Source organism: Caretta caretta, chromosome 28 (assembly GCF_965140235.1).
Source record: "Caretta caretta isolate rCarCar2 chromosome 28, rCarCar1.hap1, whole genome shotgun sequence".
Taxonomy (NCBI): Eukaryota; Metazoa; Chordata; order Testudines; family Cheloniidae; genus Caretta; species Caretta caretta.
In genome coordinates, this window is record NC_134233.1 from 14803171 (window position 1) to 14827948 (window position 24778).

At 51.0% G+C, this 24778-nt stretch overlaps 1 protein-coding gene across 1 annotated transcript; it reads right to left on the minus strand.

The window, feature by feature from the left end:
- LOC142068413 (zinc finger protein 560-like) lies at positions 1–24032 on the minus strand. Its single transcript, XM_075124030.1, has 9 exons — positions 23991–24032; positions 22408–22494; positions 21035–21057; positions 19223–19338; positions 18889–18921; positions 11706–11785; positions 10918–11044; positions 2412–2525; positions 1–208 (listed from the first exon to the last, which is right to left on the minus strand). The coding sequence occupies exons 1-9, from the start codon at positions 24018–24020 to the stop codon at positions 204–206; spliced, it is 615 nt and encodes a 204-aa protein (XP_074980131.1). The 5' UTR covers positions 24021–24032; the 3' UTR covers positions 1–203.
- Positions 24033–24778: the final 746 nt, after the last annotated feature.

The following is a 24778-nucleotide window of genomic DNA, read 5'->3' on the forward strand; positions in this document are numbered from 1 at the left end:
TCTCAGTTAAAGCTTTATTTTATTGAGTCTCAAGCACTTACACACATCTGCAACATGCGAGGAAAACACCCCCAACCCTCGATAGTTACCAAAGTGTGGTGTGGCTCTCAAGCGGTGCATTGGCCCATCTTTCAGCTGCCCTTGGGAATCCTAAATTGTATCCATGAAGAGATCCCGAAGAGTCCAAACCTCTCACCGCTTCTTTATCCTTGTTGGTAGACAATGACATATCAAGCAAAAAAAACCAAACCATGTTCGGTAAGCCATTTCAAAAGCTAAGTGAGAGGTTTTCTCTGCTTGCTAATTAGCCAGATGTGTTCCTGTAAATTTTGCATGTCTTGAGGCCCTGACGGACACCTCTGAGAGGGCAAATGTAGACAGGCCTCTTGCTTTTCTCCTAAAACATAGGCCCCAGCACATCCAACAGCGATTTCATCAGGGAGGGACGTAGGTGCAGGCAAAGTTTGAGCCAGAGGCTCCCTTCCTTCCTGGCTTTGTCATGCATGGAATGGGTTCCCTAGGGAGGTGGTGGAATCTACTTCCTTTGAGGTTTTTAAGGTCAGGCTTGACAAAGCCCTGGCTGGGATGATTTAGTTGAGGTTGGTCCTGCTTTGAGCAGGGGGTTGGACTAGATACCTCCTGAAGTCCCTTCCAACCCTGATATTCTATGATTGTATGATTCTCTGCTAAGCTGCACTCCCTCAAAAAGGCCCACAAGTTTTGGCTGCTGTTAGCAACACGTATGATCATCAATTTTTCACTATTGGTACTGATCCAAATCGTGTTCATCCCTGTGTCTGACAATTCTGTTCTTTACTAGATTTTCAGACAATTTGCCTTTTACTGAAGTTAGGCTTACCGGCTTGTAAATGTCAAGATCGCTTCTGGAGCCTTTTATAAATACTGGTGTCACATTAGCTATCCAGTCATCTGGTCCAGAAACTGATTTAAATGATAGCTTACAAACCATAGTTAGTAGCTCTGCAATTTCACATTTAAGTTCCTTCAGAACCCTTGGGTGAATCCCATCTGGTCCTGGTGATTTATTGATGTTGAATTTATCAGTTTGTTCCAAGTCTCTTCTAATGACACCTCAATCTGGGACAGTTCCTCAGATTTCTCACCTAAAAGAGAATGGCTCCAGTTTGGGAATCTCCCTCACATCCTCTGCTGCGAGGACTGACGCAAAGAATTCATTTAGTTTCTCTGCAACGGCCTTATCGCCCTTGAGTGCTCCTTCAGCAACTTGATCGTCCCGTGGCCCCACCGGTTGTTTAGCAAGCTTCGCGCTACTTCAAAATTTTTTTTCCCGGTTACTTTTTGAGTCTTTGGCAAGTTGCTCTTCAAATTCTTTTTTGACCTGCCTGATTGTACTTTTACACTTTCTCCAGCTTATGTTCTGCCCTCTTTCTCAGCAGTTTGTCTTGAATTTGGGTATTCTCAGTTGTGACCCACAAAGGAATGGTTACAGGGGCTTTCCACAGTTTATGTTCCTTTCTATTTTCCTCAGTAGGATTTAATTTACAATTTTTAAAGGATGCCTTTTTGCCTCTAACAGCTTCTTTTAGAAGTTTAGACACGGAGGCACTTTCTTGGTCTTCTTACTACGTTTTTTTAATTTAGGATATACATTTAATTTGAGCTTCCACTGTCTTGTTTTTAAGTTGCCATGCAGCTTGCAGGCATTTCACTTTTGAGATTGTACCTTTTAATTCCTGTTGAATTAACGTCCTCATTTGGGTGTAGGTCCCCTTTCTGAAATTAAATGCAACTATGGTGGGCTTCTTTAGTGTTTTCCCCCTTCCACAGGGATGTTAAATTTAATTATATTATGGTCACTATTACCAAGAGATACACCTAGAGTCACTTCTTGGACCAGATCCCATGCTCCATTTAGGACTAAATCAAGAGTTGCCTCCCCTCTGGTGGGTTCCAGGACTAGCTGCTCCAAGAAGCCGTCATTTATGGTGTCAAGAAACTTGATCTCTGCATCCTGTCCTGAGGTGACATGTACCTGATCTATCTGGGGATACTTGAAATCCCCCATTATTACTGAGTTTTTTATTTCTATAGCCTCTCTAATCTCCCTGAGCATTTCACAGTCACGGTCAACTAAATAAGTGTTGGAGAGATGGACATAAATCAGGGACTGAATTTCCCCAAATTCTGTCCAGCAGACATAAGGGGATCAATTCTGCCTGTAAATCCCTCAGGGGGAAGGGAGGTCAAGGAGGAAGCTACTGCCAGGTGTCACTCAGGATGGGTAGGAAGTCATGAACGACATCTGCCCTGAGGATACAAACCTGCTGGGGACAATTCTGATCTCAGAGAACTCACAAGGTCTCGGTCGGGAATCCCAGCTGTGTCCTCCAGACACGGACAGGTTTTGAATTGATTTCATGATTCCTCACCTGTGCAGGCACCTCTCAGGGTGCCTCCTTCCTCTGAATCAAGGAGATCTGGGAGCCACGGCTCTTTGTCTTGTTCCAGATGGGAGATCACATCAGGTGAGAAAACTGGAAACTCTGCACAGGGAAAGGAAATCAGGGGGGTGCATAGGAGATTTCTCACAATTTTTTTATTATTTTAACCCCAACCCATTTTGGTGTAGGCTGAGGCTAGCTCCCCGGATGTTCGAATGTGTAGAACATTCTGCTTAAAATTTTTGTTGACTGCCACTGCACGTCGAGTGGATGTTTTTAGAGAACTAGCCACAATGACTCCAAGATCTCTCTCTTGAGTGGTAACAGCTAATTTAGACCCCGTCATTTTATATGTTTAGAGTTGGGATTCGTTTTCCACTGTGCATTACTTTGCATTTACCAACAATGAATTTCATCTGCCATTTTGTTGCCCAGTCACCCAGTTTTGTGTGGTCCTTTGTAACTCTTCGCAGTCTGATTGGGATTAAACTATCTTGAGTAGCTTTGTATCATCTGCAAATTTTGCCACCTCACTGTTTACCCCTTTTCCCAGATCATTTATGAATATGTTGAATAGGACTGGGCCCAGTATAGACACCACTATTTACCTCTCTCCATTCTGAAAACTGACCATTTATTCCTACTCTTTGTTTCCTAGCTTTTGTTTCCTGCTCCATGAAAGGACCTTCCCCCTTATCCCATGACAGTTTACTTTGTTTAAGAGCCTTTGGTGAGGGACCTTGTCAAAGGCTTTCTGAAAATCTAAGTACACCATATCCACTGGATCCCCCTTGTCCACATGCTTGTTGACCCCCTCAAAGAATTCTACTAGATTGGTGAGGCCTGATTTCCCTTTACAAAAACCATGTTGACTCTTCCCCAACAAATCATGTTCATCTCTGTGTCTAACCATTCTTAATTCTGTTGTTTACTAGAGTTTCAACCAATTTGCCTGGTACTGAAATTAGCCTTACTGTCCTGTGATTGCCGGAATCACTTCTGGAGCCTTTTCTAAAAATTGGCATCACATTAGCTACCCTCTAGTCATCTGGTATAGAAACTGATTTAAATGATAGGTTACATACCACACTTAATAGTTCTGCAATTTCACATTTGAGTTCCTTCAGAACTCTTGGGTGATACCATCTGGTCGTGGTGACTTGTTACTGTTTAATGTATAAATTTGTTCCAAAACCTCCTCTAATGACAGCTCAGTCTCAGACAGTTCCTCAGATTTGTCACCGAAAAAGAATGGCTCTGGTTGGGGAATCTCCCTCTCATCCTCAGCCATGAATACCGATGCAAAGAATTAGTTCAGATACACTGCAATGGCCTGATCCCCCTTGAGGGCTCCTTCAGCATCTCAAAAGAGAGATTGCAGAAGACTGGAAAAGAGCAAATACAGTGCCAATCTATAAAAAGGAAAATAAGGACAACCCAGGGAATTACAGACCAGTCAGCTTAACTTCCGTACCCGGAAAGACAATGGAGCAAATAATTAAGCAATCAATTTGCAAACACCTAGAAGATAAAAAGGTGATAAGTAACAGTCAGCATGGATTTGTGAAGAACAAATAATGTCAAACCAACCTGATAGCTTTCTTTGACAGGGTAACAAGCCTTGTGGATAGGGGGTGTGACAAGGTCGGGCCAGATGGCTACAGGACAGTGATCCCATTGGGATCCAAGAAGTGGGCCGGCGGAAGAATGCTGAATTAAGTCTTGCCCATAGTCATCTTTTTGGGAGGCATTTGGGGGTAGAGAAGACCCTGGCACGGGACCTACAATGGTTCTTCTGGCCCAGGGTACATGAAGAACTGCGGAGGTACTGTGCGTCCTGCCCGGAGTGTCAGCTGCACAGGCCCCATCCCCACTTGAGGGTACCTTTAGTACCCCTTCCCACCATAGAGGTCCCCTTCAAGCGAATAGCCATGGACCTAGTGGGACTCCTGGAGAAGACGGCTTGGGGCCACCAATATATACTCGTTGTTTTGGACTATGCTACTCGCTACCCAGAAGCCATCCCCCTGCGGAAGACAGCCTCTAAAATGATAGCCAAAGAGCTGGTGGGGATCTTTGCCTGAGTGGGGCTACCAAAGGAGATATTAACAGACCAAGGAACCCCGTTTATATCAAAGCTAATGAAGGACCTCTGTATGCTGCTCCATATCCATACCCTGAGAACTTCAGTCTATCATCCACAGACCGATGGGCTGGTAGAAAGGTTTAACTGAACCCTCAAGGCTATGATATGGAAGGTGGTAAGTCGGGATGAGAAAGATTGGGACACCGTACTACCTTACCTTATGTTTGCTATCCGGGAGGTACCTCAGGCCTCAACTGGGTTTTCCCCCTTTGAGTTATTATACGGACACCACCCCCGTGGCTTACTAGGTATCTGGGAAGAGGAACCCAATGAGGGGAGAAATATAATTGAACATGTATTGCAGATGCGAGAATGGATAGCCCGGGTCACCCCTATTGTATGGGAACATTTGGAAAAGGCACAGGAGGCCCAGCGAACCCATTACAATCGCCAGGCAAAAGTCCGACAGTTCCAACCAGGGGATCGGGTGATGGTGTTGGTACCCACGGCAGAAAGCAAGCTTCTGGCCCAATGGCAGGGGCCCTATGAGGTGGTTGAACCCGTGGGGGAAGTAACCTATAAGGTGCGGCAACCAGGATGCCGGAAACAAGAACAGATTTATCACATTAACCTCTTAAAACCTTGGCACCAGTGAGAGGCATGTGTGGTGGCCCAAGAGGCCCCGATCCAGGGAAATAACCTGCAGGAGCAGATCAGGATGTCCCCTGATCTGACACCGAACCAGAAGAAGGAGGCAACTGAGATGATCAACCGGTACCAGGACGTGTTTTCAACCAAACCAGGCCGGACCACCGAAGCATATCACCACATTGTCACAGACCCTGGGGCAAAGGCCCTACTGGGTCCCAGCGGCAAAAAGGGAGGAGATCAAGGCAGAGGTAAAAAGGATGTTGGAGCTGGGAGTCATTGAGGAGTCCCACAGTCAGTGGTCAAGCCCGATTGTGTTGGTGCCCAAACCCGATGGCACCACTAGGTTTTGTAATGACTTTCGCTGGCTGAATGAGAGATCCAAATTTGATGAATACCCCATACCCCGTATCGATGAGTTAGTTGACCGCCTGGGTAATGCCCAATTTTTGACCACCCTTGATTTAACAAAGGGATCCTGGCAGATTCCCCTTGCCAAAGAGGTGAAAGAAAAGACGGCATTCTCTACACCAGAGAGTCTGTTTCAATATCCCATTCTTCCTTTTGGACTGCATGGGGCACCTGCCACCTTCCAGCGTCTTATGGACAAGCTCCTATGGCCCCATACCAGTTATGCAGCGGCATACCTGGATGATGTGATTATTCACACCCCCGACTGGGAAACCCACTTAGGAAAGGTGGAAGCGGTTCTGGACACGCTAAGACGGGCTGGGCTCACAGCCAACCCAGCCAAGTGTGCTATAGAGCTAGCCGAGGCTAAATACCTTGGCTACATTGTAGGAAGGGGCATGGTCAAGCCCCAACTAAACAAACTGGAGGCTATCCAAAATTGGCCCCGGACGAATCAGAAAAAGCAAGTCCGGGCATTCCTGGGTGTGGTGGGGTACTACCGACGATTTATTCCCCATTTTGCTACCAGAGTGAGTCCCCTGACAGACCTGATAAAAGCCCGGGGTCCAGACTCCAGACACCACTCCATGGTGAAGTGGACAGATGCCGCAGAGAAAGCAGTCATGGATCTACAGACAGCCCTCTGTAGTAACCCCATGCTTATAGCCCCAGACTTCAACAAAGAATTCATTTTACAGACAGATGCGTCTGAAGTAGGATTGGGAGCGGTCCTATCGCAGATGGTCAGAGACAAAGAACACGCAATCCTCTACCTCAGCAGGAAACTCCTCCTGAGAGAGTAGAAGTATGCCGTTGTTGAGAGAGAGTGCCTTGCTGCGAAATGGGCCATGTAGGTTTTTACCTGCTGGGACGACGGTTTACATTTTTACCTGCTGGGACGACGGTTTACCCCTGTGACCGACCATGCACCTCTCCAGTGGATGCAGCGAAATAAAGAGAAGAATGCAAGGGTGACCAGATGGTTCCTGTCCCTACCACCTTTCCAATTCACCATACAACACCGGGCTGGAAGCCACCATGGCAATGCAGATGGCTTGTCACAGGTACACTGCCTGATGTCCCAAGTTGCCAAACCCCATGGTGTTGAGTTGGGGGGCGGGGAGAAGGTATGTGACAGGGTTGGGCCAGATGGCTACAGGAGAGTGATAGAAGGCAGATATATTAGCCCCAGGTTAAGCAGGTCCCTTTTCCCTGGGTAAGGTAACAGGGGCAGTTCCAGAATAATCAGGAACTTGCTGGAACAAATTAGGGCAGACAGACTAATTAGGACACCTGAAGCCAATTAAGAAGCTGCTAGAATCAATTAAGGCAGGCTAATCAGGGCACCTGGTTTAAAAAGGAGCTCACTTCTGTCAGTGAGGGGCGTGCAAGGAGCTGAGAGTGAGAGGGCGTGCTGCTGGAAGACTGAGGAGTACAGACGCTATCTGGCATCAGGAGGAAGGTCCTGTGGTGACGATACAGAAGGTGTTGGGAGGAGGCCATGGGGAAGTAGCCCAGGGAGTTGTAGCTGTCACACAGGTGTTACACGAAACACTGTGAACAGCTGTGATCCACAGAGTGCTGGGCTGCAACCTGGAGTAGAGGGCAGGCCTGGGTTCCCCCCATTCCCACAACTCCCTATTGGATACAGGAGGAGTTGACCTGGACTGTGGGTCCCACCAGAGGGGAAGGTCCCTGGCCTGTCCCCTGACCTACTAGGTGGACCAGCAGAGACTGCGGGGATTGTTCTCCTTCCTTTTCCCCATGCTAGCCAGTGATGAGGTTAGCTGAGTGAACGGCAGGTTTGAGCCACTAGCAAAAGTGGCCAAACTGAGGGTTGCCCTTCTCCTGACCTTCTCATGAACAAACTAGGGAAATGCAACCTTGACGGAGCTACTAAAAGGTGGGTGCAAAACTGGTTGGAAAAACGATCCCAGAGAACAGTTATCAGTGGTTCACAGTCATGCTGGAAGGGCATAACAAGTGGGGTCCCGCAGGGATCGGTTCTGGGTCCGGTTCTGTTCAGTATCTTCATCAATGATTTAGATAATCCCATAGAGAGTACACTTTTAAAGTTTGTGGACGATACCAAGCTGGGAGGGGTTGCAAGTGCTTTGGGGGATAGGATTAAAATTCAAAATGATCTGGACAAACTGGAGATATGGTCTGAAGTAAACAGGATGAAATTCAATAAGGACAATTGCAAAGTACTCCACTTCGGAAGGAACAATCAGTTGCACACATACAAAATGGGCAATGACTGCCTAGGAAGGAGCACTGCGGAAAGGGATCTGGGGGTCATAGTGGATCACAAGCTAAATATGAGTCAACAGTGTAACACTGTTGCAAAAGAAACGAACATCATTCTGGGCTGTGACACAAAGTGGGACTGTTCTTAATGTTTCCTCTGAATATTGTGGAGGTGCCTCAGTTTCCCCTAGGCAGTTCTTAAGTATCTAAGTGGGGGGATAAAGGTGTATGATCGTTGCAGAGCCCTAGAGGGCAGGTGTGTGCAGGGGTCTGGATACAGAGAATGGCCAACACCCTGTTTCCTGGCCACTGATGGCCTGGGCCCTTCCCCCCTGCAAGGTGAGAGCTGAAGAGTTGGAGAACAAAGGGATCCGGTGACCTCCTGGCCCGGGAGAGGGACAAAGCCCAGAGGAGGAGGGGCTGGAGGGAGTTTCAGTTTGGGTCTGGCTGGGGACATGGAGTGAAGGGCAGACGTGGTTGTCTGGCTCACTGCCCCCCAAAATGGACCCGGCTGAGGGTCCTGTTCTCTGTGCCTACAAACTCTGTTTTAGACCATGTTCCTGTCGTCTAATAAACCTTCTGTGCTACTGGTTGGCTGAGAGTCCCGTCTGACTGCGGAGTTTGGGGGCAGGACCCTCTGGCTTCCCCAGGACCCCGCTTTGAGCGGGTGATAAACCTCATATTTTCACTGGTTAGAGAAGTCATTTTGCCAGTTACAGAATGCATTTCTTTTCTGTTGAACGAATGCTAGGATGTCCTCATTGTTTTCGTCAAACCAGTCTCGGTGCCGATGAGCGGCATACCCTATGGTTTCAGCACATGCATTGTGGACGGTATTTTTAAGTTGATCCCAGTGCTCTTCCATGTCAATGGTGTTATCAAGCAAGTTAGAGAATTCCTGACAGGCGTTACTGCAACATCTCGCAGCTGGCTTGGTCGTTAAGTGCTCTGACGTTCTACCACTTTCGCTTAGTCTTTGGGTGTTCGCGGCGTCACGGAGCAAGCTGCAGGTACATGACTGACCTCACTAATCGATGGTCTGTCCAACAGTGATCCGTACCTCTCGTGTCTCATATTACACGGACGTCGGCGTATTCTCGGGCTCTGACTATAACATAGTCAAGGGGGTGCCAGTTTTTGGACTGAGGATGTTTCCTGATGGTCTCAAATTTGTTACTCTGCCTGAAGGTGGTATTTGTGATGAGCAGGTCACGCGCCACACATTTGCTGAGGAGGAGAATACCATTGGGGTTCACATTTCCCACCACTTCTTTGCCTATCGTGCCTCTCCAGAGCTGGCAGTCCCACCCGACTCTGGCATTGAAATCTCCCAGGAGGATGAGTTTGCCTACCTTAGGTGTGGCTGTGAGGACCGCATCGCGAGCGCTATAAAACTCCTCCTTCTTGTCCTCCTTACCTTCGAGTGTTCGGGCGTAAGCGCGGATGACGGTGGCATATTGGTTGTCGCTGAGCTTGAGCCGAAGAGTCATGAGATGCTCATTGATCCCCACTGGTTGCTGACTGGCGATTTTATTTTTGATGGCAAAGCCAATCCCGTGACTCCCTTCAGGTGGCTTTCCTTTCCAAAAGAAGGTGTAGCCACCTCCATCCCCTTTTAATTGGCCCTCATCAGCCCGGTGGGTCTCACTAAGAGCCTCCATGTCAACGGTGAGTCTTGCCCCTTCTCTGGCAAGTCTGGGAGTTCTTCTTCCTGGGCATTCACTGTGCTTGAGAGTCCATAAGGGTGCGGACGTTCCAGGTGACAAAATTCATTGTCTTCTATCTCTTGTTTTGGCCTCGGAGCTGAGTGATCCCACTGGATGCGGCCTTCCAGTTGGAAGTGTGTGAGACAGCCTATGTTTGGGGCACCTTTTCTAGCCCCCCTCCCCGTTTGGGGCGAGCAGAAGAGATCCTAAAAGAGGCCTGCTCTGTCAGAGCCACCGGTGCCGAAAGACACTTCTGTCTCATCCAAGCGCAAGACGGCCATTGTCGCCGGCAAGCAGATTTGTGACTAAAGACTGCCAGAGATCACGGCTCATGCAGATGCTAATCCCACAAAAACCACACGAGACTTGACAGGAGGAAAACCCTGATGCAGTGGCAAGGAGATCCCAGACAACCCAGACAGGTTTAGATTGGATATTAGGAAAAACTTTTTCACTAAGAGGGTGGTGAAACACTGGAATGCGTTACCTAGGGAGGTGGTAGAATCTCCTTCCTTAGAGGTTTTTAAGGTCAGGCTTGACAAAGCCCTGGCTGGGATGATTTAACTGGGAATTGGTCCTGCTTCGAGCAGGGGGTTGGACTAGATGACCTTCTGGGGTCCCTTCCAACCCTTATATTCTATGATTCTATGAACCAGCGGCCTCCCTGCTGCTGCAGCCCTCATCCGCCTTCACAGCCACAGAGTACAAGAAGATCTTCTATATGGGCCCGACCCACCATTGGGGTCTTGCGAAGTTTGGACCACAGTTAGTCAGGAGCCTCGTCTCAGACCTGCTTGCCAAGGGGGATCCTACAAGGAGTATGAAAGCTCAGAACGATGTAGCTCTGAGGGTCTTTAAGCCTACGCAAGACTCCCCACCGCGACAAGGCTGCGGTCCATAAGAGAGGGTGGAGGGATTAGTGGACGATAAACGTGCACAAGGGTGTGTTCTTGCCATGAGCATTGTCGGCACTCTGGTGGCACACACGCTAGATGTCTCCTGGGCTTAGAGAGGGGCAAGTGAGGGCAACGACTCAGAAGGAATCCTCTAGGAGAGGGCAAAAGCATGGTAATATTTTGCAAGTCTGTGATGGTTCGTGTGGCGTAGGCTCCATCTGAGGGCTGGCCAGGCGTTGGAAGCTTCTCTTCGTTAGGCTGGACCGAAACCCAAGTTTTACCTTAGCCAAGAGAAGATTGCAGACTTTGTGGTATACTGCCCCTGTGCTCTGTTCCCCGAGTGTTGTGTAGTGAAGAGGGCAGAGCCCTAGTGGTGTGTCATCTGCATGTCGGGGTGATGCTGAATCAGGACAGAGGAGAAGTGGCATTGTGGGGGGAGACGTGAACCTTATCTCTGCATTTCCCCTTCTCAGAACCACGGGGACGGGAATCCTTACCCAGCGAGGTCACGTTCTCGTAGTTCTCCTGCATGACGTCTCTGTAGAGGGCTCTCTGAGCGGGGTCCAGCAGGGCCCACTCTTCCCTGGTGAAATACACAGCCACCTCGTCGAAGGTCACCGGCCCCTGAAAGAGCCAGAGCCGCACACTCAGGACCTGCTGCCCCACTCACGGCCCCACTATTCATGGGGTAGCAGGGCCAATCAAACGGATACAGAGTCGGAGGAGTCCCACCCACCACCTGCTGCATCCAGGAGGCATTGTGGAGACGGGAGATAGAGAGATCCCCTCGTCCTTCCCAGCAGATAGAGGGGGAAGGGTCTTCCCTTTCATCCCACTCAACAACTTCCCAGAGGCTGAACTGGAGATAAAGACCCTCCTTGTAGGAATCCCAACACCCTCCCCACTGTCAGCAGCTGGAGGTCAGGGGATGGGGCATCTTCCCTAAGCCTCAGTGGTGGGAGCCTCCTTCATAGCATAGCAACCGCTGGTTAGTGGGTTCACGCTCCAACACTGGGAGTCTGGGAAGTTTTCCCAGCCCAAGCGAGTTTGTTTCCTGTTCCACAAAGAGGGGAATTTCCACACCCAACCCCCATGGCTCTATTCCTACAACCGAGACCCCGATTTATCGAGTCCCAGCAGGTTCATCGCACCTTGCCCCCCTCCCTTTCTCCACCCTGTGCCCTTCCTGCACCCTCCCACCCCTAGATCAACCCCCCCCTTCCTGTGTATTCACTGTCCCACCGGCTCCTGCAGGAACCCTCCAGCATTTCCTCAGCATCCCTACCTGAGCCAGCTCTGCCATGCCCATTTCCCTTCTCCAGGCAGGCTGGGAGAATCTGGAGTCACCCGGGGATGTTCTGCAGCCTGTCAGGGACAGAAGGGTTATTGGGGGGAATTCAGACCAGTCTTTAGGTCATTTCACATTCTCACTGGCTTTTCCTCTGTATAGACATCGACTCTCATGATGGGAAAATGCTCAGTGCAGTGCAGACCCATCCCCTCCTACTAGGATTAAACCCACTGACACACACTGTACCTCAAAGTCGCACCCTGTAAACCCCAGATTCACAATTCATATATGGCTGTGATATTTCATACAAAGCAGGCCATGTAAGTTATCATATGAAAGTTCATGATCTGCTGAAACACGCTGTCCTGTCCAAATAGATATATTGTTAGTGTGTAGGAAGTTATGAGATTTTGTTACAGAAAAACGTCGTAAGTTTCAGCATCTCTGCTATAAAGGGTAGTGATCTCCGCCCAGGCGGGTGCTCAGTGACCATTAATCAGCAGGAGAGCTGTCATCAAGGGATTAGGAGTCAAGGAGCACCACTCAATGGGGACTGCACCGCTCTATGACTCAGTTGCTCAAGACCACACCGGGGGGGATTGCTCAACCCTGTGACCCAGCAAAGCCCACCCGGACATGTCTGGGCTAGTATTTTCCAGGCACATGGACTGAGGGTAGAAAATACAGGACAGTGGCATCATGCCTTGACCTTTCTCCTCCCCCACCTATGCCAGAAGCAACAAGAACGTTGAGAACACAAAAACTTCATCTGAGGGGACTGGTCCCAGGCTTAAGGGAGAAGTCTGTGTATTAAGAACTGTAACATCCAGTGGGGTGAGAAAATTGCTTGATTGAAATACTGCCTAGTGTAATAAGGTTTACGATTTAGATTGTGCACTTATCTTTTATTTTCTTTGATAACTATCTCTGACCTTTTATGCCTCCCACTTATAACCTATCTTTCTGTAGTTAATAAATCTGTTTTATACTTTCCCTAAAACCGTGTATTTTGCTTAAAGTGCTTGGGAAATCTCAACTCGGTTTACAAAGGCTGCTGCATGCCCTCTCCACATTAAGGAAGGGGAGATTGGGTAACAAACTTACACTGGTCAGGCTTCTGACCAGGGCAAGACGGTACAGCTCTGGGGTGCAAGGCTGGGGCACTGGGGGCAATTGGCTGGTGCCTTTCTTTTTGCAATTCATGAGAGGCTTTGGGAGCATTCATGCAATCTAGCTGGGTGGGGGGCTCCACATGCTGTTGTGCTGAGTGGTAACAGCACCTGGAGGGGTTTGCTGCTTGCCACTAGCAAAGCATTGTGAGAGTCAACCTAGGCTGGAGGGTTAATGGGTCACTGTGGTACCCCAGTTCCAGGGTGTACACTGGGGATCCCATCACAGTGGTGCAGCAAGCAGGATGAAATGCACCGCTTGTTGTTCTGAGGGAGATTTGCACTTCAGACATTGGGGTAAAGATTTGAAGTGTGGTGGCTGAGAGCAGGTTACCGGTTTGTTGTTTTCTATGTGCTTATTTCGGGAAAGGGAAGCTTAAAGATGAGTGAAAGCAGTGAAGCAATTGAAAAGTTGGAGGCGGCAGAAAAAGAGAGACTATGAGCATCCGCTGAGAATGGAAGAACTGGAGATAAAAGGGAAAAAAGAAGCACCTCAGCGAACCTTAGACCTCAAACAGATAGAGGCCATGGCACAAGGAATCCGAGGAAAGAGAGCGGAAACACCAACTGGAACTGCTAGAAAAGGAGAACCATCACCCCCCTACACACACCTCCGAGTCTCATCTCTGCAAAAATCCACAATTGGGACCACCCATGTCCTGCATCCAACAAGACAGATGATACTACTGAATCTCTTTCCACACTTGAAAGGCTATGTGCAGTGCATGAAATCCCAGATGCCAAGAAAGTTCCGACCCTGATTGCAAAACTAACTGGTAAAGCTGAAACTGTATTCAATGGAATACAAATTGAAGATGCTTTAGACTCCTGGACATTTAAATTTTAAAAAAACAAACAAACAAACTGGTTTGCAATGGTTTCAAATTACCCCTGATACATAAAGAGTGAAATTTAGAAATTTTAAGAGGGGTGCTGGTTTGAGTGAATATTTATACAGAATGAAAGATTGACTGGGCAAGTGGGTGAGCGGCAAAGGGGTGGAAAGTTTTGAACAAATGTTTGCTCAAGAACAGTCCTTAAATATACGTAAAGATGGTGTAAAGCAGTGTTCATGGGATAAACATGTAACGACTGTGGAAGAGATGGCTTCTCTAGCGGCTGGTGTCTTTCAGCAGACCTAGGCATCTATTGTGAATAAACCAGAGAAAGAGGGGTTTAAACCTGGTGGGAAGCAGGGTTACTGTTTCCCTCCTGGAGAAGAAAAAGGGTGGCTGGGATGCTGGGCACGCACCTCCCCAAAACCATTCCTCTAATCCCCATCCCAAATCCCCCGGGAAACCAGAAGAGCCCAAAAGGTGCGATCTCTGTAATTCCACTAAAAACAACAAGGAGTTCTTGTGGCACCTTAAAGACTAACACATTTATTTGGGCAGAAGCTTTTGGGGGCTAAAACCCACTTCATCAGATGCATGGAGTGGAAAATACAGTAGGCCGAATATATATTACAGCACATGAAAAGATGGGAATTGCCTTACCAAGTGGGGGCGGGGGTCAGTGCTAACGAGGCCATTTCAATTAATGTGGACGTGGCCTAGTCTCAACAGTTGACAAGAAGGGGTGAATATCAAGAGAGAGAAAATTCCTTTTGTAGTGCTAAAAAGGCCAGTGCAATCAAGGTTCAATCAAGGAACACATGACTTACGAGGAGAGGCTGAGGGAACTGGGATTGTTTAGTCTGCGGAAGAGAAGAATGAGGGGGGATTTGATAGCTGCTTTCAACTACCTGAAAGGTGGTTCCAAAGAGGATGGCTCTAGACTGTTCTCAATGGTAGCAGATGACAGAACGAGGAGTAATGGTCTCAAGTTGCAGTGGGGGAGGTTTAGATTGGATATTAGGAAAAACTTTTTCACTAGGAGGGTGGTGAAGCACTGGAATGCGTTACCTAGGGAGGTGGTGGAATCTCCTTCCTTAGAAGTTTTTAAGGCCCGGCTTGACAAAGCCCTGGCTGGGATGATTTAGTTGGGGATTGGTCCTGCTTTGAGCAGGGGGTTGGACTAGATACCTCCTGAGGTCCCTTCCAACCCCGATATTCTATGATTCTAGAATTCTATGATTCTAAGGTGGATGTGGCCCATTCCCAACAGTTGACGAGAAGGTGTGAGTATCAGCAGAGGGAAAATTACTTTTTGTAGTAACCCATCCACTCCCAGTCTTTATTCAGACCTAATTTGATGGTGTCCAGTTTGCAAATTAATTCCAGTTCTGCAGTTTCTAGTTGAAGTCTGGTTTTGAAGTTTGTTTGTTGAAGAATGGCCACTTTTAAGTCTATTATTGAGTGTCCAGGGAGATTGAAGTTCTCTCTGACTGGTTTTTGAATGTTACAATTCTTGATGTCTGATTTTTGTCCATTTATTCTTTTGCATAGAGACTGTCCGGTTTGGCCAATGTACGTGGCAGAGGGGCATTGCTGGGTATCACATTGTTAGATAAAGCTTATGCCCAAATAAATTTGTTCGTCTCTAAGGTGCCACAAGGACTCCTCGTTCTTTTTGCTGATACAGACTAACACGGCTACCCCTTTGAAAACTGTAATTCCACTGATCACCTGAGGAATAAATGCCCTCTGCTGGGAAGAAGCAGGCAACAAATTGCTCATGTTAGTTCTGCGGCCCTCAACACAGAAACCTCTCAAGCGATTGAGACTTATCACCTTGTTTTTGAGGGAGTAGCCTCTGCAGAGCCAGACACGAAGCACATTTTGTCAGGATTAGTGGCAGGGAATACCTCAGGTGGGAAGACAGAGGTGCAGAAATCTCTGTGATCAAGTGGAGGATAATTCAAGGTGACATACGGCCAGGTCAGACGGCGGAGCTTTTATGAGCAGGAGGTGACAGGATTCTTGTGCCTTTGGCAAAAATGTGCATAGAAACTGGTGGTTTAGAAAGTTTATTAACAGTGGGGGTGGTGGACGATAATCCCGTTGACATGTTAATTGGACGTGATTTTTTCCTTGTAGCTCAGGCTGTTAAGGGGTTTACCTGCAACAAGGAGTATTATGCTGGGACCCCAGAGGGAAAGGGTAAAGTCCCAGGAATTACTGACGGAATAGGAGACAGCCTCCTTGATTACTGTGCAGCAGGGGGAAGCCGCGTGCTTCCAGGGGTGAAGGCGGTTGAGACCAGCTCCTGCTCTGCAGCGTCTGCTCAGGGAGGGAGGGAGAAATTATTGCCTGATGTCAGTGAGAGAACTGTCCCAGTTGTTAGCTGGCAGAGTTTTGCAGCTGAACAAGGGACAGATCTCACTCTAGAGAGGAGGGCCCAGAGGAAGAAACTGGGGAAGGAATAGTGGGCGTACAGGAATGTCTCCTCACTGGTCACTTGGGAGAGGATGCCCAGGACAGGATGGCTGATTCAGCATCTGGGCACCCAGGCTTTGAGAGGGAACTTTCCAACTGCCCTTCCAGAGTGGAGCAGTCACACAGCTGACCTCTCGGGGATAGAGAGAGGGGTAACGGAGGGGATCCCAATCCAGGTTCCAGTTTTTTAGGATGCTGTTCCTGATATTAAAATTAAAAAGGTCACAGAGGAGTTTTGAAACTAAGGGCTGGGGGGGAAGCCGACAGGTGCACGTGGTTTGGACAGAGACATCCCTTAGGGGAAGTTCTACTAGAGATTCTCTATGTCCTAGTAAGGAGGAGAGGATGGAAGGTAATAAAATACAGGTAAGATCTGATGAGAGAGAGTCAAATGAAAAAAAGAGTCCCCTTCAATTGCATCATATAATGGCAGACAGCTAAAAAGTGACACGTTTTAAAGTGCTTATATACCAGTGCTGGAAGTCTAAATAAAAAGATGGGTGAACTAGAGTGCCACGTATTAAATGAGGCTATTGATATAATAGGCATCACAGAAACTTGGTGGAATGAGGCTAATCAATGGGAGACAGTAACACCAGGGCACAAAATATATCGGAAGGACAGAACAGGTCATGCTGGTGGGGGAGTGGCACTATATGGGACAGAAAGCGTCGAATCCAATGAAGTAAAAATCTGAACTGAACCAAACTGTGCCATAGACTCTCCATGGACAGTAGTAATTCCATGCGCTAATAAGAAGAACGTAGCAGGAGGGATCTATTACCGACCACCCGACCAGGATGGGGATAGTGACTGTGAAATGCTCAGAGAGATTAGAAAGACCATTACATGAAAAAAACTCCATAATAAGGGGGGGGTTTCAACCATCCCAATATTGACTGGGTACATGTCACCTCAGGACGGGATGCAGAGATAAAGTTTCTTGACACCTTAAATGACGGCTTCTTGGAGCAGCTGGTCCTGGAACCCACCAGAGGGGAGGCAATTCCTGATTTAGTCCGAAGTGGGGCACAGGATCAGGTCCAAGAGGTGCATAGAGCTGGACCGCTTGGTAATAGTGGCCATAATATCACTAAATTTAACGTCCCCGTGGCAGGGAAAACACCACAGCAGCCAAACACTGTGGCATTTAATTTCAGAAAGGGGGACGACACAGAAATGAGGACGTGAGTTGAGCAGAAATTGAAAGGTACAGCGCCAAAAGTGAAATCCCTGCAAACTCCATTTAAATGTATACCCCAAATTAAAAACCATAGTAAGAGAACCGAAGAAAAGAGCCATTGTGGCTAAACAACAAAATAAAAGAAGCAGTGAGAGGCAAAAAGGCATCCTTTACAAAGTGGAAGTTAAACCCTAGGGAGGAAAATAGAAAGGAGCATAAACTCTGGCAAATGAAGTGTACAAATATAATTAGGAAGGCCAAAAAATAATTTTGAAGAACAGTCAGCCAAAGACTCAAAGAGAAAGAGCAATTTTTTTTGTTTAAATACATCAGAAGCAGGAAGCCGGCCAAACCACCAGTGGGGCCACTGAAGGATGCTGAAGGAGCCCTCAAGGACGATAAGGCCATTGAGGAGAAACTAAATGAATTCTTTGCATCGTTCTTCACGGCTGAGGACGTGAGGGAGAGTCCCAAACCTGAGCCATTCTTTTTAGGTGACAAATGTGAGGAACTGTCCCAGACTGAGGTGTCATTAGAGTTGGTTTTGGAACAAACTGATACATTAAACAGTAATAACTCACCAGGACCAGATGGGATTCACCCAAGAGTTCGGAAGGAACTCCGATATGAAACTGCAGAACTACTAACGAGTCGGTAACCTACCATTTAAATCAGCTTCTGTACCAAACGGAGAACGCCAATTTTTAAAAAGGGCTCCAGAGGTGATCCCAGCAATTAAAGGTCCCAGTAAACCTGACTTCAATACCGGGCAAACTGGTTGAAATTATAGTAAAGCATAGAATTGTCAGACACAGAGATGAACATAATTTGTTGGGAAAAAGTCAACATGGTTTTTGTCAACGGAAATCATGCCTCACCAATCTACTAGAATTCCTTGAGGGGGTCAACAAGTATGTGGACAAGGGGGATCCAGTAGATATAGTGTACTTAGATTTTCAGAAATAAAATGCGGAAATGCTGGGGCACGGAACAGAGACAAGTTTAGGAGCTTTCTCTGCGACGCCCTGGTTCTGTGGATTCTGACTGTGTGCGGATGTGGTCGCCCCATCTCAAAAAAGATATATTGGAATTGGAAAAAGTACAGAAAAGGGCCACAAAAATGATAAGGGGTATGGAACATCTTCCATATGAGGAGAGATTAATAAGACTGGGACTTTTCAGCTTGGAAAACAGACGACTAAGAAGGGATATCATAGAGGTCTATGAAAGCATGACTGGCGTGCAGAAAGTCAGAAAGAAAGTGTCATTTCTTCACACAATGCACAGTCAACCTGGGGAACTCCTTGCCAGAGGATGTTGTGAAGGCCAAGACCGTAACAGGGTCCATCAGACATCACATCAGGAGGGAATCAGTCAGGGGGCTCACCCGGCTTCCCATTGTTCCACCCTTCCCAGGTGCACATCGGGGCTGGAGGCCGTGAAGCCCTGTCGCGAACATGGTTATTGGTCTGAAATCTCCCCCCGGTCCATCAGAGACGGACACGTACCTGTGTCACTCCCCAGCTCCCGTCGCAGCGTCTCTAGGGGAAGGAGAGGACGGGAGAGAGGAGGATTCAGTCCCTCGCGTTCATAGAGAAATCCCCATTGGTTATTAATGTAACTGCTTTAAACTACGGGACGGGGACACAGACCAAGGCCCACAATGCAGTCGCTGCAGACAGAGCCAGCCCCACAGGGCGACTCCCATGGGGAAGGGCGACTCGCGGAGCTGGGGCTGCGAGATGGAGCCTGGGGTCAGTGACATCTCGAGAGTCCCCGACTCCTCCCCAGGGCCAGGGTCGCTCTAACCAGAGGAGACGCCACCCCCAGACTCCCACTCACCTTTGAATCCCCGCAGGACCTGCTGCAGGACGGCACTTGTCAGAGAGAAATCGCTGAGCCTCCTCTCCAGCTCCGCAAACCCCGGCTCCGGCTCCCGAAACGTCCCGTCCTCCCTGCTGGGGAAAGAGGGGGGGTGAGAAATGGGCCTGGATCCCCAGATCCTGAGCCCAGCAACCCCCAAACTCCAGCAAACCTGGATCTGTGTTTTGCAGCCCGGGATGGGCACTGTTCTAGTGAGTCACCTGCCTTCAGCCCTGTGCCGGCCACGGGCCCAGAGAGGTGGGACACGGGGAAACACTGGGGCAAGGAACAAAGACAAGTTTAGGAGCTTTCTCTGAGACGCCCTGGTTCTGTGGGTTCTATATGTGCAGATGTGGTTGCCCCATCTCAAAAAAAAATATATTAGAATTGGAAAAAATACAGAAAAGGGCCACAGAAATGATGAGGGGTCTGGAACAGCTTCCATATGAGGAGAGATTAATAAGATTGGGACTTTTCAGCTTGGAAAAGACGACTAAGGGGGAATATCATAGAGGTCTATAAAAGCATGACTGGCGTGCAGAAAGTAAGTAAAAAAGTGTCTTTTACTCCTTCACATAACACAAGAACTAGGGGTCACCCAATGAAATGAATAAGCAGCAAGTTTAAAAAAAAAGAAAATATTTCTTCACACAACCTGTGGAACTCCTTGCCAGAGGATGTTGTGAAGGCCAAGACTACAACAGGGTTCAAAAAAGAACTAGAGAAGCACATGGAGGATAGGTCCAACAGTGGCTATTAGCCAGGATGGGCAAGGATGGCGTCTCTAGCCTCTGTTTGCCAGAAGCTGGGAATGGGCGACAGGGGATGGATCACTTGATGATTCCCTGTTCTGTTCATTCCCTCTGGGGCACCTGGCATTGGTCACTGCCAGAAGACAGGACACTGGGCTAGATGGACAGTTTGGTCTGACCCAGTGTGGCCGTTGTTATGTTCACAGCCACCTCCCACATTGGGAAATTCCAGTAACAAGGGGCACCAGCACTGGGATTACGTGGAAAGGGAGGAGACACAGACCGAAGAGTGGGTGTGTTCCCACATGTCACTGTGGACACAGACAGAGCCCAGGTCTTCAGCAGGGAATGAACGTGGGCCCTTAACACCAAAAGCCCTGAGCCCTTCAGCTAAACCAGTAACCCTGGGGTGTCCAACTCATTTGGCAGACAGGGCTGTCTTCCACTTTCCGGTACGGTCAGTGAGGCAGGGCATCAATTTAAGACTCTGCACCCCACCTCCATTCACAGCAGGACACCAACAGCTTTCAGTGGGACACCCAGGCACAAAGGGGAGACTCCAGGATCAAGCACCCCATGGGGAATAAAGGAAGTCAGTGTCTATGCTGACACAGGCCAAGGGCATTCACACCCCTCTGAGCCGCTGTTTCAGGCTGTCTGCAGACTCAGGAAGGCAACATTGTCTCCGCGTCCATTTGGGAGGGTTTCTTTGCAACCAGGAGGGCTAGAAACTTACTTTAAAAAAAAAAAAAATCGAAAGCTGAGATTCTGCACACACTGCATACGTGACGTGGCCCCATAAATACGTCAGACAGCCTGGGTCTGGCCCCTGGCCCATATGTCTCACAGCCCTGGTGGGACGTATCAGCCGTCAGAGACTAACAGGCTCTTCCCCTTGCTGAGGCAGCCACGAGGGGACACAGAATCACAGGCTCTAAGCCGGCGTGTCACGCTGCCGGGGCAGGGGGACGCCCTGTATTCAGTGCGGTTAGCAGACCTAACACGCCATGGGGGGAGGGAGACAGAGCCCAGGACTTACCTGCCCCCAGAGCTCCCAGCACCCTGGAGAGGAGAGAAAGGAGAGGCCGTCAGAGGGGGTGTCCCAGGCTGGGGAAGCCTCCTGCTCCGCAGGGAATCACCATGGGAGCCTCTGGTATTTAGGGGAATTTCAGACCCTCAGGTTCTGGTTCAGAGACCAGCTGCCGTCTCCCCCCCGTCCCCACCAGCAGGGACGGTTGCTCTCAGCAGCCCCAGCAATCCCTGCTGGGAGGTGGAAAGTTTCTCCCCGGCCACTTTAGAGGCAGAAAATGTTTCTCTGCCTTGAGAGTCAAATTCCTCCCAGTGCCGAGAGCCCCGCAAGCCCTCTGGCCCCAGTAACCCATTAACCTGGTGAGAGTGGGATTTTAGGCCTGGCTCGGGACCTCTGCACGGGGGAGGGGATTTACAGACATTTACAGCGGAGGAGAGAAGGTCTCAGGGTTGCAGCACCCAGGACCCATCCCTGGTGCTGCCACAGACTCAGTATGTGACCTCGGGCAGCGCTCTGCCCCTCTCTGTGCCTCAGTTTCCCCCTTTCTCCCATAGGGTGATAATTACCCCTGTCCCCCCTTTGTAAAGTGCTTTGGGGTCTGGGGCAGACGCTCCTACAGGAACGCTGCGTGTGATCATTGCAACGACAGCCTGACCTGCAGGGGTGGGCTCAGCAGCTGCCCCTTCTCTCCTCCCCGCTCCCCGAGCAGGGAAATCTCCCGGGACACTCGGCAGACGCCCGCATCCCTTCTCTGGGCAATGGCTCTCTCGAGCTCTTCCAGCCGGGACAGCAGCCACTGCTCCTGCTCCGCCAGAAACCCTCGCAGATCCCGCCACTCCCAGACCATCTTCTGCCTCTCGGCTGCCGTCCGGCTCTGCAGCCACAGGGAGAGGGCGGGTGGGTACCGGGGGAGACCCATAAATGCCCCTCCCGGCGGGTGGGGGAGTTATTTCCCAGAGCGCGGGATCTCTTGCGCTGGGGGACGGGAAGGTTATTTACCCCAGCAAGGGGCGACGGATCAGGGCAGGGGTGAGCTGTACATCGCTCATGGGGGGGGGTGACTGTTCTCCCCAAAACCTCATCCGATTGCTCTGGGCCAAACCCTCCATCTCTGCAGCCGGCATTTCCTCCCCATTCCCCCAGGTGCGGGAAAGGCTCCCCGGTCACTGTGACACGCAGACAGCCCGTGGGCAGGGGCTCTGGGCTCACACAGACTGACCCGCTCCTGCCCAGCAGCCTCCCGCACCCTACGGGCACCATGCCACCCCCGTGTCGGACCCTGGGCTCCGGTGGGGACGGGTCCCTGGCTGAGGCTGGCAGGCCGGGCCCTGCATTCGCCGTCACTCGGGGCACCGGGATCCCTGGCGAACCTGGGCACCTACCAGCAGCTCCTGACTTTGCCGCGGCTCCTCGGCTTCGGCGGCTTCTCTCTCTTTTCCCAGAGGGGCCCGACGCTCTCGGGGGGGCTCCTGGAAGAAGCAGGGGAGGGGGGTTACAAACCGCTGCAAACGGCCTCACAACGGCCCGATTTCAGGGCCCGTCCTGCCCTGCCGAGCCCCTGGGACTCAAGGAGACTTTTTCCCCCGGCCTCGTTCAACCTCAGCGAGGGTGACGGGGGAGGAGATGGTGAAGGGGGGGGGGGGGGACACAGAACCCCATGCTGAAGTGACAGGGGGCAGCCCAACCCCCACTCCCCCCGCCCGCCCCCCCAGCTTTGAATATCAGGCGACTCTACCCACACCCTAAGCAACAACTTCAGACATTCCCCCAATTCCAACCCCCCCACGCAGCCCCCAAGTGCCGATCTGAACATGAAGCCCCCCCATCGAGTACCCCCCCAAACTCGCCGCTCTTCCCCTCCCTCTGACATCCCCAAACTCCCCGTCTGCCCCCTGCCCACTGACACCCCCCAAACTCGCCGCTCTTCCCCCCCACTGACATCCCCAAACTCCCCACTCTTCCCTCCCCCCACGGAAACCCCCCCAAACTCCCCTCTCTTCCCTCCCCCCACGGACACCCCCTGAAACTCCCCGCTCTTCCCCCCCACTGACATCCCCCCAAACTCCCCTCTCTTCCCTCCCCCCACGGACACCCCCCCAAACTCCCTGCTCTTCCCCCTTACTGACACTCCCCCAAACTAACCACTCTTTCCCCCCCACTGACATCCCCAAACTCCCCATTCTTCCCCCCCCACTGACACCCCCCAAACTCCCTGCTCTTCCCTCCCCCCACGGACACCCCCCCAAACTCCCTGCTCTTCCCCCCACTGACACTCCCCCAAACTCACCACTCTTTCCCCCACACTGACACCCCCCCAAACTCCCCTCTCTTCCCTCCCCCCACGGACACCCCCCCAAACTCCCCGCTCTTCCCTCCCCCACGGACACCCCCAAACTCCCCTCTCTTACCTCCCCCCACGGACACCCCCCAAACTCCCCTCTCTTCCCTCCCCCCACGGACACCCCCCCAAACTCCCCGCTCTTCCCCCCAGACACCCCCAAACTCCCCTCTCTTCCCTCCCCCCACGGACACCCCCCCAAACTCCCCGCTCTTCCCCCCCACTGACACCCCCCCAAACTCCCTGCTCTTCCCCCCCACTGACACCCCCCCAAACTCCCCGCTCTTCCCCCCCACTGACACCCCCCCAACTCCCCGCTCTTCCCCCCCACTGACACCCCCCCAAACTCCCCGCTCTTCCCCCCACTGACATCCCCCGAAACTCCCCGCTCTTCCCTCCCCCACGGACATCCCCCCAAACTCCCCGCTCTTCCCTCCCCACTGACACCCCCAAACTCCCCGCTCCAAACAGCCCCCCATCCCCAGCAGTCCCCCCCCCCGATACACCCTCCCCCGCCCCGCCCCGCCCCCCGCGCTCCCGGGCCGAGCCGGGCTCCGGGCCCCCCCCGGCAGGAGCGTGTCCGCCCCACGCGTGTCCCCGCCCGCTCCGCGCTGCCCCCGGCCCCACCGCGCCGCTCCCGGCCCCGGCCCCGGCCATGGCCCCGCCGCGGCGGACTCACACAGGGCTCCCGGGCCCGGGGGGGGGCAGGAAGGGGCGGCTCCTGCCCGGGCCTGGCCCTGCCCCTCCGGGCCCCACGAAGGGTGTTTGGGACACGCGGGGAATCGGGGAACCCCCCCCCCCCCCGAGCCTGCAGGATCAGGCCGGGATGCAATGGGGGGGGGCAGCTGCAGTGGGGGAGTTGTGGGGGGCAGCTGGGGAGAAGGGTGAGAAGCCATGGGGGGGGGGGTCTTGCCTCCCCTGAACCCCCTCCAAGGCCCTTGTCCGGCCGAGGACCTGGCCCTCGCTTTTCCCCACCGGTGCTGGGGGGGGGGGGGGTCTGTGAATGATCCATGCTTTGCAGGGATTTTTATTTTCCATTTCTACCCCCGTATGAAGTGACATTTCCAGCCCCCCATGCCCGGGGCTTTAACCCCCTTGGCGAGTCACGGTTCTTTGGCTGAATGCACATGTGTGGGGCGGGGGGGGGGGGGGGTGTTGTTCCTGGGAAGACGTAAAGCGTAAAGTGACCAGATGTCCCGATTTTATAGGGACATTCCCGATATTTGGGGCTTTTGCTTATATCAGTGCCGATTACCCCCCCCCGGTCCTGATTTTTCACACTTGCCGTCTAGTCGCCCTAGTTATACCAACCAAAGCCCCGGAGTGGACAGCAGGGCGCGGCCATGTGTAGACGTGGCCTTCGATGTCATTTATTACATCTTGCTGGGAGGCCATGTTCCGGTGAGACGGCGGTT

Bases quoted from the DNA above. Each gene is read 5' to 3' on its own strand.
- LOC142068413 (XM_075124030.1), bottom strand. From the start codon at position 24,020: ATGGCCGGGGCCGGGGCCGGGAGCGGCGCG. The intron at 22,495-23,990 runs GTGGGGCCGGGG...TGCTTCTTCCAG, and splicing joins CCGGGGCCGGGAGCGGCGCG to GAGCCCCCCCGAGAGCGTCG. The intron at 19,339-21,034 runs GTAAGTCCTGGG...CTCTTTCCCCAG, and splicing joins GCTGGGAGCTCTGGGGGCAG to CAGGGAGGACGGGACGTTTC.